This window comes from Acomys russatus, chromosome 16, assembly GCF_903995435.1.
Source record: "Acomys russatus chromosome 16, mAcoRus1.1, whole genome shotgun sequence".
NCBI lineage: Eukaryota > Metazoa > Chordata > Mammalia > Rodentia > Muridae > Acomys > Acomys russatus.
Genome location: NC_067152.1, coordinates 5,562,659 through 5,576,030, shown reverse-complemented (window position 1 = coordinate 5,576,030; position 13,372 = coordinate 5,562,659). Strand labels below are relative to the sequence as shown.

General features: G+C 44.4%; 1 protein-coding gene and 1 pseudogene across 1 annotated transcript in view; one reads left to right on the top strand and one right to left on the bottom strand.

Annotated features, from left to right (window-relative positions):
* Nlk (nemo like kinase) overlaps nucleotides 1-11,257 on the top strand; it is a 122,834-nt gene extending 111,577 nt beyond the window's left edge. Inside the window, exons 7-11 of the mRNA XM_051158059.1 lie at nucleotides 142-243; nucleotides 4,661-4,747; nucleotides 7,370-7,568; nucleotides 8,199-8,292; nucleotides 10,840-11,257. Of these exons, the coding sequence (XP_051014016.1) occupies nucleotides 142-243; nucleotides 4,661-4,747; nucleotides 7,370-7,568; nucleotides 8,199-8,292; nucleotides 10,840-10,894 (537 nt within the window). The 3' untranslated portion in view covers nucleotides 10,895-11,257. The remainder of the gene's footprint in view (nucleotides 1-141; nucleotides 244-4,660; nucleotides 4,748-7,369; nucleotides 7,569-8,198; nucleotides 8,293-10,839) is intronic.
* On the bottom strand, nucleotides 2,200-4,107 carry LOC127200151 (annexin A2-like; annotated as a pseudogene).
* Nucleotides 11,258-13,372: the final 2,115 nt, after the last annotated feature.

Below are 13,372 nucleotides of genomic sequence, written 5' to 3'. Positions count from 1 at the left end.
GGGCTCTTATCAGAGCTTACTTGAAGTTTTTGTGGTTCTAAGATTTAAAAAAAAAAAAAGAGACATTCATTTGCAACTCAAGTGTAATGAAAAGTTGTTTGGGTGAGCTATTGTCAACCTGTATTTCATGTTCCCTTGCAGTTGGATTTGATCACAGATCTGTTGGGCACGCCATCACTGGAAGCAATGAGGACAGCTTGTGAAGGTGCTAAGGCACACATACTCAGGGGTCCTCATAAACAGGTAAAGAGGTAACGAGGGGACAGGCTATCTCTGGCAGCTAGCTGTAAGAGAAGCATTTCTATCCTAGACGTGTTGCTTATAGGTTACAGATAGCTTTATATAGAGAGAGACACATATATACAAACAGATACCCAAACGTAAAATCTCTGTTCTGTGTATATGACCACAATAGAAAATGGCATGCGGCCATGTGTAGTACCATAGGAGAGAAATGCATGTTTTTATAGTAGCATTGCTTATCAGTGACAAGTGACCTCTTGGTGGTGTCCTGGTTTATCAGTGTGTGGGGAGAAAGCTTTGACCTCAGTGCATTTGAGTCAAGATACCCTGTTCAAACCCTGAGCCCAAATAACTGGCACCTCTTTGCCTTGCAAGGGTGTAAAGTAGTCGCTGCTGCGCTCTTACTGCCAGCACCAAATCAGCCCCAAATGTGGCTGCAAGAGTAAATGGCTGCCTGGTTCTTTTCTTTCTTTCTTTGTTGTTGTTGTTGTTGTTGGTTTTTTGAGACAGGGTTTCTCTGTTACACAGAGCCCTGGCTGTCATGGACTCTTTTTGTAGACCAGGCTAGCCTTGAACTCACAGAAATCCGCCTGCCTCTGCCTCCCAAGTGCTGGGATTAAAGGTGTGCATCATCACAGGCTGCCTGATTCTTAATAGTCAATATTACTTGCCACCAGCCAAGTCACTGCTGAAGCCAGGATGGTGTTTTTGTTTTTGCTTTGTTTTGTTTTGTTTACAATTTATTTATTTATTTGTACAGTATTCTGCCTGCGTGTATGCCTGCAGGCCAGAAGAGGACACCAGATCTCATTACAGATGGTTGTGAGCCACCATGTGGTTGCTGGGAATTGAACTCAGGACCTCTGGAAGAACAGTCAGTGCTCTTAACCTCTAAGCCATCTCTCCAGCCCACCAGGATAGTTTTTTATCTCCACTCTCTTGATTAAGCAGTATTTTCTGCAAACACTTTCCTAATCCCCTTTATAGAAAACTTAATGATATGAAGGGTGCATAAGGAAAATGCTTTTCCTAGGAACAAGAAACAAGCAGAGTCAATAGCATTTGAGCAGGACAAGCCAAGGCTAGTGTTCTCAGCATTGCCCTGGTTTCTTAATAATTAAGAAGTAATACATGCAAGGAGAGCATACACATACAAAACACTTACTAAACATTAGCTATTAAGATTAACACTAAAAATAGTAGGAAAGGCTATGCTTTAAAAAATTGTGCCTCTCTATAATCTCCACACTGTGGAAGCTGAAGAGGAAACATCCAGAGTTTAAAGTCAGCCTGGGCTGCATCTCAAGACCCTGTCAAAAATAAATAAAAAGATAACAAACATGTATTACGCTAGGTGTGCAGGCATATACCTTTAACATGGGAAGTCCCGTGCCGGCCAAGAGTGCATGGGGGGATCAAGAGTCTCAGGAGGAATAAAGTGACCAAGCACTAGACATGTAAAGATGGTTTACAGAAAATCTAGTATTATGTCCAGCATTTTAAATAAGAAAACCACATTATCTCAGTTGATGTAGAAACAGCCTTTGCTTTAGTCTCTTTTCTTACTTCACCTAATAAAGGGTCTTTATAAAGTCGACTGAGAAGTTTTAAGTGAATTTCCCCTTAAGATAATGAACAAAGTAAGGTAAAAATGGTTTATTCGTGACAGTACACAAGAGGCCGAGTGTCTCATCAAAGATGCCATGTCCAGCCCTCTGGAGTCTTCATTCCTTTGCTGTGCAGGCGAGAATGCAGGGGAGCCAGGCAATGCTAAGGGAATAAAGATGGGGAATGGCTCTCTGTTTAGTCATCTTCACAGGGAAAAACTGGGGTCCAGTAGTCGCAAGCTGATTCTCTAGACTGGAGTTTTGTTTTGTTTTTTATTAGATGGAGAAGTGTATTAAATAAGCATGGGGAGAGAAGGAAAGGAGGAAGACAGGTACACCAGATGGGGGGGAGAGAGAGAGAGGAAGGAAGAGAGAGGTAAGAGAGTTCTTTAGACTGTTAAGTGGGGGCACGGGTAAGGCCATTTCTGGGTGCTCCACTATGCTAAACCCTCAGTCATGTCCACCGCATAGGAACAGCAGCACCTACAGTCACCCTTGGTATCTTGCTGTATGTAGTAATGCAGGGACTTACTGTACTTCCTCTTGAATTCATGTCTGATTGTCAACATGGCCCCCTCACTTTGTAAGACCATGCTTCTAAATCAGGACCTTGTCTGGATTCCTTTTGCCTTCATGAAGTTACACAGCCAATCAGCAAAGAGCAGTGGCTAGTTCTGTATGCACTGGACCAGGTTCAGGAAGGCTGTTACCTTTCAAACGCTTTCTAGAGGTGGTACTCAGTGGTCTTGGTCATGGTGCTTATCCACTTGGGGACATCAGTTCCATTGGTCTTCTCCCCAGCATCATAGAGCTCCCAGGCATCCTGGTCAGTCAGTTCGTAGTCACTGACTGTACCATTGTCTGCTCTTCTTCCTTGGCAAGGGCACCCCTCAGCTTGAAGAAGTTTCCGGGTGTGTTGGAAATGATGTCCTTCTCCAGATTGGTCTTGTATGTCTCCTAACACAGTCTGTTAATCTCCTGCAGCTCCTGGTTGGTTCTTGAGCAGATGATCTCGATGAGGGAGTCCTCAGTCAGTCCCCAGGCCCTTCACGGAGGCTTTCAGTGCAGAAGCGTCGTACTGGGCAGGTGTCTTCAGTAGGCCAAAGTCACCGTCTCCAGGTAGCCAGATAAGGATGACTTCAGCACAGATAGGCGAAGGCAATACCCTGTCTCTGCACGTTGCTGTGGCTAGTCAGAATGTTGACAATGGTGACCTCATCCATTTGTTTGGTCTTGACAGCCGTCTCAAGGTTCAGCATATCCCTCTTAAAGTTGGTGTAGGATTTGATTGACCCATAGGCACTTGGGGGTGTGGAGCGAGCACCCTCCAAGCTGAGCTTGCACAGGATTTTGTGGACAGTAGACTTTTTTTTTTTTTTTTTTTAAAGTTGGTTCCAGCCCCTAGCACTGAGAGTTGTCTCCAGAAACAAAATAAAGTTTCTTAACTGAGCACAGAGATGCTAATATGTAATACCAGCACTCAGGAGGCTGAGGCAGGAGAGTGTGTAGACACAGCAGACTGAGAAAAGTGAGTGGCCAGCTTTCTTATTCTAAATAATAATGTCAGGGAAAAGCGGGGAAGGGGTTGGATGTGTTGGCCTAGCCATCCCATTGCCTGTCTCTTGTGGGATTTAGACTTTGAATCCATCCTGGGGCCAGGCTTGGTCTTCAAAAAATACTGTTACTCAGTTGGCTAGGTCTGGGTGAGATGGCTATCTGTGAAATTGGTAGAATGAAATCAAGCCAACCAAACCACTGGGTTTGAGAATGAAAGAATGGTTCACTGTAAAGCAGGGGTACTTGGCAGGCAAAAGCACTATATAGTATTTTTTATTGTATTGTCTTTCTTACAACTCAGAATCTTAGTAAAGAAAGGCTTAGCTTAGTAAAACCAGTCCTGCTCCCATGTCTGCCCTTCAGCAGACTCAGAGGGTACTTGAGTTTGTTTAGGTGGAGGTTTCTTTCATGTGACCCCAGAGTGGCGTCCTGCTATCCACTGCACACACTGCGTCCTCAGTCAATGTGGTGATTGATTCACAGGCCCTTGGCTGCCAGCTAAAGTCTAGACCTCTTGAGAGTTGGATGAGAACTAAAGGAACACTCACCACGACACTTGTTCAGCAAGCCGAAGGCAACCATAGCAAGAGCTACCTCACCTACCACGTAAACCTCACACCCACCTTACTTTCCACATTTGATGTCCATAACTCTCCATGTAGTCAAAGGCCTTCATCTTTTTTTCCCCATCCTTAAGCATGTTAGGTCTTTCCTTCTTGCCAAAGCAGCCACCTTATTTATTAGATCAGGTTTCCTGTGTCACGATGCCCTATTATTGATGACGTGCACTGTCCAGGTGTGCTGCTGCTGGGAGTTAGTGAGAATTGTCCATTGTGAATTCTGATGCATGTAGTGGAACTCGGTCCCTTTGAGTTTAGACATTTGTACTCTTTTATTCTTATTCTTTCTCTCTCTCTCTCTCTCTCTCTCTCTCTCTCTCTCTCTCTCTCTCTCTCTCGCTCATCTTTTATATCTTGGTTGGTTGTTGGTTTGGTTTGGTTTGTTTGAGCTGGTTTGAGCTCACTGTGTAGCCCTGACTGGCCTGACACTAACTATGTAGACCAGGCTAGCCTTGAACTCCCAGAGATCTACCTGCCTCTGCCTCTTGAGTGCTGGGATTGAGGCCTGCGCCACCACACCCACCCAGCTTACAACATCTTTCTGAGCGGACAAATTATTTTGCTATAAATTGACTCTATTCAATATCCATATGTAATATATAAAGGATTAACTGAGTTTTTCTCTTCCCATAGCCATCTCTTCCTGTACTCTACACCCTGTCCAGTCAGGCCACACATGAGGCTGTTCACCTCCTTTGCAGGATGTTGGTCTTTGATCCAGTAAGTAGTGCTAACTTTCATATTTTATTTGTTATTTTGTGTGTTTGGACCTTGTCCTTGCATGTACATATATGTATGTGGATGCCTGGAGCACTCAAAGGTCAGATGAGGTCATCAGATCCCCTGAAGTGAAGTTACAGGTGGTTTGTGAGCTACCATGCTGGTGCCAGAATCTATATCCTGGTCCTCTGCTAGAGAAACAAGACCTCTTTTTTTTTTTTTTTTTTAAGATTTATTTATTTTCTATATATCTGATGTAGACATGCAGGCCAGAAGAGGGCATCAGATCTCATTATAGATGGCTGTGAGCCACCATGTGGTTGCTGGGAACTCAGGACCTCTGGAAGAGCAGACAGTACTCTTTTTTTTTTTTTTTTTGGTTTTTCGAGACAGGGTTTCTCTGTGTAGCCTTGGCTGTCCTTGACCCGCTTTGTAGACCAGGCTAGCCTCGAACTCACAGCGACCCACCTGCCTCTGCCTCCTGAGTGCTAGGATTATAGGGGTGCGCCACCACGCCCAGCTGCAGACAGTGCTCTTAACTGCTGAGCCATCAATGGCTCCAGCCCCTATTTTTATATTTATTAAACAAATTTTAGAACAGTATTCTAAGGGAAGTAGCCTGGCTTTGACTAGGCTGGCAGCATGAATAGTGACTGGAAATGATAGACTTAAACCCCTACTTTGTGTTCCGTGCTGTTATTACATGGATGTACATGGAGTACTGATCCTTAGACTTAAGCTAGAGAAAGAGCTAGAAGACATCACCATTCTTATCATCTCGATATTTGCGAGAGTTGGACACCAAGTTAAATCAAGAGGAAGAACTCTGCCTTGAAAAACCAAAAAAAGAGGAAAGAAAAGAAAAGTCTCTTATTGAGCCAGGTGGTGGTGACGCACACCTTGCTGGAAGTCAGTGCAGGCAATCTCCGTGAGTTCGAGGCCAGCCTGGCCACATGGTAAAAGTTCCAGGACAGCCATGGCTACACTGCACTGTGATGTCTGCTATTTATTTATTCATCCAAAAATTATTTATCATTCATATCTGTCCCAGTAATTATTGTCAAAGAAGATTCAAACAGAAACATTTTCAAAAATAAAATGTACTTGATAAGATACAAAGACAACACAAGGCACAATAGGTATTCAAAGGGTTTTTTTAACCCACACAATTACAGACAGTACCTTGCCCTGTGGTAAGGAAAAAACATCTTTCTACTTAATAATCAGATGCACATAACTATCTTTAGATAAGACCATAAGAAAACTTAGGGAGATCGGTGTGGATGCATACGCCTTTAATCCCAGCACTTGGCAGGCAGGTCTCTGAGTTCAAGGCCAGCCTGGGCTTTGTAGAACAACCCTGCCAGAGACAGACAGAGAAATTAGGGCAAAATCTGTGGGTTTGAGCCAGGCATGATGATGTAGACCCATAAACCTAGTCTCACTTACAGGGTGAAAATGAGGTCTCAAGGTCCTCTTTAGCCACCCTAGTAAGATGGGGTAGCCCGTGGCCTCAGGAACCCCAAGGCCTAAGGCTGCGTGGCGTGCTTTACATGCTCGAGGTGGGCAGAGTGCCATTCTCCTTCTGTCTCCCGTTGCATCATCCTTGAGTCCTGTAAGGTCCACTTTCCCTTCATGGTCCACTGAGCACTGAGGACTGGTGATTTTTCTTCAATTTGTTGCTGGAATTTAAAGTTTATGGGTCTGCTGGATGTGGTGGTGCAAGCCTTTAATCCCAGCACTTGGGAGGCAGAGGCAGGTGGATCTATGAGTTTGAGGCCAGCCTGGCCTATAAGGAGAGTCCAGAACAGCCACGGCCAAACAGAGAAGCCCTGTCTCGGAAAAAATAAAAAAATAAAGTTTATGGATCATGGCCTGGAGAGATGGCTCAGAGGTTAAGAGCACTGACTACTCTTCCAAAGGTCCTGAGTTCAATTCCCAGCAACCACATGGTGGCTCACAGCCATCTATAATGTGATCTGGTGCCCTCTTTTGGCCTGCAGGTGTACATGCAGGCAAGACACAGTTACATAATAATAAATAAATCTTACCAAAAAAAAAAAAAAAAAGAAAGAAAACCTATTTTTTAAAAAAAAGTTTATGGGTCAGTAAGCCTGGTGGTATGGTGTATTGACTTCTGATCAAAAGGCAGAAGATAGGCCGCCACTTTTGGTCTCAGCTAGCACTCAGACTGCTCCCTCTGCTAACTCTTACAGTTTGGGGGTGTGCTTTGCCCTGTCCATCTATGTTCAAAGTGAATAAAAGTTATTAGGAGCTTTCTAAAGTTGCCAGCATGCTTACATCTCTAAATCACACTGCTACAAAGTGTAGCCTGTCATCTCAGATACAGAGAATTACATATTTAGGTGTCATGATATTTGTTATGTGGGTCCCTGTGTACATCTGTTTCAAGGTGAGAACTTTGCAGATTTTTAGTAGAAGAGCATTTCAAAGTGACAGTCAGTATATACTAAGTCTATGCCCTCGATTGTCCCCCTTTGCCCACATGTTGTGTATATCAAGTATAAGCTGTGTAATGTAACTCTGTCTTGTGAAAGACTCTACATGGACAGCCATGCTTATCTGTAGTGTTAATGTGCTGGTCTCGAAATTCAATTTCAGTCGAAAAGAATATCCGCTAAGGATGCCTTAGCCCACCCCTACCTAGATGAAGGGCGGCTGAGATACCACACGTGTATGTGCAAGTGCTGCTTTTCCACCGCGACGGGAAGAGTCTATACCAGTGACTTTGAGCCTGTCACTAACCCCAAGTTCGATGACACCTTTGAGAAGAACCTCAGCTCGGTTAGACAGGTTAAAGGTGAGTGCCTTTTGACATCCAGTCAGACAAGGTGACCAGTGACAACTTGGATTACATAGCCAGGGATCTAGAGTCAGAGGCTCGCCAAAGCTGCCCGATGTCTTAGCTCAGCTTGCACATAGCTGCCTGTGCAGAGCATGTGTGCATGTTAAGGGAATGCTGATTTAGCATTCTCTCCAGGGGAAGACGAGCCAGAGGAATGGAGACTTTGTTCCTATTCCAGGTTGTGATGAGTGACTCAAAATATATACATATGATTTTTTTTTTTCCAAAAAAGTCCGCTAGTGAGAATGGTGGCGAGCAAAGGGAGTCCTGGTTTCCCTGAAGCTTTGTAGAGGAGCACGCCCTGCCTAAGGTAGAGGTTTGAGGGGATCTCGGAGGTGGAAGGCCCTCCCCGCTGGTGGAGCTTTCAGCCTGTGCAGTGCCTCCAGGGAAGGTTTTGTCTCTTTAGCAACAGCCATCCTGTTGGCTTCAGAAAAAGTAGAACTTGGTTCAGACTGACAGAGTGTGTGTGTGATGTGACTGAGCCAGCAGGCCGCTGTGTTCAGACGCTGCTGGCTGCGGGAGCTGGGGTCCATGCTGCCGGCTCCCTGTTGGCAGTGGAGGAGACGGTGTCTGTTGTCTCTGCAGAAATCATCCACCAGTTCATTCTGGAGCAGCAGAAGGGAAGCAGAGTGCCCCTGTGCATCAACCCGCAGTCCGCGGCCTTCAAGAGCTTCATTAGGTAACTATGGCTCTCTGCAGCTCTCACCTCAGACTCACAGGAAGCGTGTTGTCATTTGTTATGCAGCGTATTGCTGAAGTGTTTTAATTATTTATTTTGCATGTGTATATATGTGGGTTCGTGGGAGCCAGTTCTCTCTGCCTACACCATGTGTATCCTGGGGATCAAACCCAGGTCATCAGGGTCGGTGGCAAGCACCCTTTTTTGCCCAGCCATCTTGCCCAGCTTCTGTTTTTGTTTTGTTTTAAAAATAAAATCTTTTTTGGTTTGGTTTGGTTTTTCTAGTCAGGGTTTCTCTGTGTAGCCTTGGCTATCCTGGACTCACTTTGTAGACAGGCTGGCCTCAAACTCACAGCAATCCACCTGCCTCTGCCTCCCGAGTGCTGGGATTAAAGACGTACGCCACCACACCTGGCCTTAAATTAATTTTTAAAGTTCAGCAAAAGCATGGGCATGGAGTCACATGCCTGTCATCATAGCACTTAAAAAATGGAGGCAGGAAGGGAGTTCAAGGCCAGCATAGTGAGTTCAATCTTAGACTACGTGAGGCCTCATCTCAAAAAAAAAAAAAAAAGTGGGGGGCGGGGCAAAAAAAAAAAAAGTTTAATGGGAAGTTGATGTTATCAATGTCAGGAGGCCTCCATCTTCATTCCGAGGCTGGTTCCCGTGGTGAGTTTAGCAGTTACATTTTTCCCAGAAGACTGTGCTGTTCAGTTGTGAGGGTGGGGAGGTGAGGAGGGTCTTCACTGCAGCAGCAGTCAGTGGTTCTTCCATCTTCCCACCCTCTTAGTAACACAGCCAAGACCACTGGGAGTGGGCTTAATTTTTGTTGTTTATTTATTTGTTTTTGGTCAGCTTGGTTCAGGTTTTCGCTGAGTTAGCCCAGGCTAGCCTTGGTCTCCAGAGCCTCCTGCCTCAGGGTCTGGAGCACTGTGATCTAGGCCTGCACTCTCACCTGACTCCCTCTTTGTTTACTATGTTTACATGCTTTGCTTTGTTTCTTTTTTGTTTTGTTTTTGTTTTTGTTTCTTTGAGATGAGGTCTCACCCTGTAGCTGCCCCACTTGTCGTCTTCCTCCCTCAGCCCTCCGAATCAGCAAGCCTGGATGGGTGGGTTGGTTGGGGGCAGGGTGGGGGAGTAACAGGTAGGTGACTCTTGTGAACCCCTCTCTAGAGGAGCAGTCGAGGCTCTGAGTCTCCTTTGGATTCCAGCAAGCTTCTTTCCCTCATTACTCCTAACTCGAGTCCAGTGGGAGGCAGAAATCACTTTAACAATGTAACGGAGATTTTAATAATAGGGATTGTCAACCCAGAGATGATGTCTAATTTCTAAAGAGCATAAAAGTGGATTTGGGGATGGGAGGGGATCCTCTTGAAGTAACAAATGCAGAAAGGCAGTAACCTGGTGCAGGACAGAAGAGTGAAAAAACAAGGAAGAAAGTGAACGCAAAGGTCCCCTTTCCAGGGGCTCTTTGGGGCTTTGGAGAGTGCCTGCATCTGCAGGAGGACATAGCATGAAGGGGCAGGAAGTTTGTTAGGTGTGGGCAGAGCGGGCTGCAGAGGCATGCTGGGCTGCAGAGGAACTCACAGAGTTTGAATGGCAGCAGGAAGGGGAGCAGTTTGTTGTCTGGTGCTCCAGCCTGCAGCACCCTCCTGTGCCTTCTGTTGGCAGATATGAACATGAAGCCAGGCGGCAAAGGAGAGCCACAAGCAGATCTGGCTCCAGTTGCGTGTCACAGGACACCCCAAGCCCTTTTCTCCCTTTCCTCTCCCCAACTCTCCACTCTTGCCTTTTCCTGCATTGGAATAGGGCCTTGTCTGCATCCAAGCTGTCGGACCAAACTCGAGATTAGTAAGATTGGTTGTCTTTCATTTCTTCCATTTTTTCCCCCCACGCAGAAAGATGTCATTAACTTGCATTTTGGCCTTTCTATTTTAAATTACTTTGTTTAATTATTTTCCCAGAAGTCAGTGATCCAGGCAAGTAGGTGTTCTAGCACCTTCCAGGTGCTAGTCACCATTCTCCTGGCCCTGAGAAGGAAAGTGATTCCCATCCCCTTCTAAACAACAACTCAGGGACTGACTATCCCAGTTCTGTGATGATAGTCCCTGTACCCGGCTCCTACCTCACCGGTAATGCCCCTTCAGATAGGTCCCCGCTCGCTGGCCTAATTTGAGAGGCCACTTCTTAAGGGCATCTTCCTGATCGAACATGAATAACATTATTTAAATAGCTACCATGCACTTTACGTCATGAAGTAGGCTCCATGGGAAGTTGTTTTCCACATGACTCTGAGGTCGACCATAGATCCTTCCCACTCCCCGCTGAAATAGCATGGCCCCCTCCAGTCCCTGTGTAAGCCACTGAAGCTCGCTGCCTCGCTCTGGATAACAGATGCCTAAGTGCACGGCTTGCACCCAACTCAGTGTAGAAACAAGAATGCTGAAATGCTCTGCGCAGGCCCCTCCACACGGAGGGCTACCACGTGCTTGTGAAGCTCTCACCGCCTGAGGTGCCACTGACTCCAGCGTCTCCCTTTTCTTCCAGTTCTACCGTCGCTCAGCCGTCTGAGATGCCACCGTCTCCTCTGGTGTGGGAGTGACAGTGGAAGACACTGTACTACTGAAGATGTAATGTAGCTTTCACTGGAGTCTGGGATTTGCAAATTCTGGAGGGTTAATCATGCCTGTACTGTAATTTTACTAATGAAGTTTTAAATTAACAACCACTACTTGTATGATATGAATAATATTTAGAAATGTTACTAGACTTTTAATCTTGTAAAGTGGTTGTGCTTTTAGAAGAAAAAAAAAATATTTTACCCAGAGTTGCACATGATTAAAGAATTCAGTGCAGCTGTTATGGCTCACCTCAGAACAAACGCGAATTGAACCAAATTTGGTCGTTTGGGGTTTATGTTGTTTCTTTTCTTTTTATCTTTCTTTTTTTTTTTTTTTTCCTTAATGAAGTGAGATTGTTCACATGTGCACACACACACACAGAGGACAGTCATACATTTTGATATTCGAGCCATTCCTAAAGATTTGGAACTTTCTAAGACTAAAGAATCTAGAAAGCTTGCCTGCGACCAATCGTGGAGCCACGTGAGCTGATCGTGGCTGCGCCTGGGGGAGGGGGTGGGAGGGGCATGTCACCTAATGATCAAGCCCTGTGACTGGCTTCTCATTAGAGCCGTGATGGTGATGTGTGCTGTCTAAACTCCAGTGTTGTGCGTAGAGAGAATGAGTTTGTGACTAGGAGAGACTAACTTCTGTTTTCCTTACCCAGTATAAATATATATATATATATTTAATCTATTTTTATTAGAAGTTTTTCTGCTCTTTCTTACATAAAAAAAAAAAAAAAGACCCAAGCATGCATCTTTCATGTGTGTAAATAATTCATTTTTGGGCTAATTTCAAAAGAATCCAACACTGCTGTATAGAGAGAACTAGCTTGCACATTTTAGGTCTGTGAAAATTCTGTGAGACTTTTCCTGCACTGGACAGTGAAAAATAATAAATAAAAGACAAAAAGAAATTTTTAAAAAATTAAAGCCACAAAGGCACATAGGGAATCATGTCAAATGTGTTTGTGTCCTTAGACAAAGCTGTGGGAGTCTTGAAATGTCACAGTAGTAAATAACTTATTACTTTTTGACAAATTCTTTTTCCTGCTGGAACACTGAATTCTGTGCATATGTAAACATGCACGCCACTCGAAGGCCTCTACCCTCCTGGAGTTACACAGCCTGGCTTGTTTACCTCCACACTCTGATGATGACTTTTTTTTTTTTTAAGTTCAATGTGGAGTCTTGAAACTTGAATGTCCCTTCCAACTTTTATATTAAAAATAAAAAGACAAGAAAATCGAAGAGCGTTTTTCACCTGTACAAGAAGTACTAATGGATCGTCTTAAAACTGGTCTAGGAAAAGTGTGGTGTGTGTTATGGACAATTAACTGTTACAGTTATTGTAAGTTATCTGTATTTAGCAGAGTATTTTCATCTTGAGTGATCTGAGCTGAATTTGAAGACTATTAAGTTATGTTTGGAAGTTTTAACTTCAATGAAGTAATTATTTGCTGTGAAAGAAACACACATTGAATTACTAAACAAAGATGGTGCAATGTCTTTGTGTTTTTTTTATGAGGCTCCTGAGAACCTACCCAACTGAAGCATTTCAATTCACTTGAATGAGAAACGTGTTTAGTATCAAAAGAGCCCGAGAAGACACTGGTATGAAAGGTACAATCTCAGAGGTTGGTCAGTTACCGTGGCACACTTTCTGGTCACTTTGTACAATGTAGATTTGAAGTACAGTGGTGAAAACATTAAATGTGACATTTGAAAATGAGATGTCGCTGTCTTATTTACACACACACACACACACACACACACACACACACACACACACACACACACCTTGTTTTCCCTTCAGTAGAGCCTCTGTCCTGACTTTGCAAAGTTTGGAGACACATGCTTATATTTCCACTCTTATCTCTGAGGAAATGACTTGTTTATTGAAACTTAAGGTTGCCAAGAATGTATCAAAAGCTCAGGTAAATAGCATCAAAGACAGTGTGACCTAAGTAAGTACAGTAGGGTGTCTTGTTTTCATGTGGGACCCTAACCTAATATATATTCAAACACATGAAGTACAAATAGGTTGCTGTGGATAAAGCAGACTAGTGAAGACACGAGACCCTCCCTCCCTCTCTGACCCTAGAAGTCCTAGACACTTCAGCCGAGGAGGAAGTCAGGGCTTTGTGTTGGGATACTTCAGACCAGAGACTGCCTAACTTCTCAGTATTTATCCTGAGGCCAGACAGAATAATATATTATTCTTTTTGCCCATGCTGGCCATGAACTCAATGTGTAACCAAGGATAATTTTAAACTCATCCTCTTGTCTTTGTTTCTTGAGTCCAGTGCTAGGGATGGAATGATTTTGTGCATGCTAGACTCTGCCACCCGAGCTACACTCTCAGCCGTGCTATTACGTGTCCCTGTATCTGCAAGTGGTATTTATGTACACCTTTTACTGTGCTGCTGAGGCGCAAACCCAGGGCCTCATGTGTGG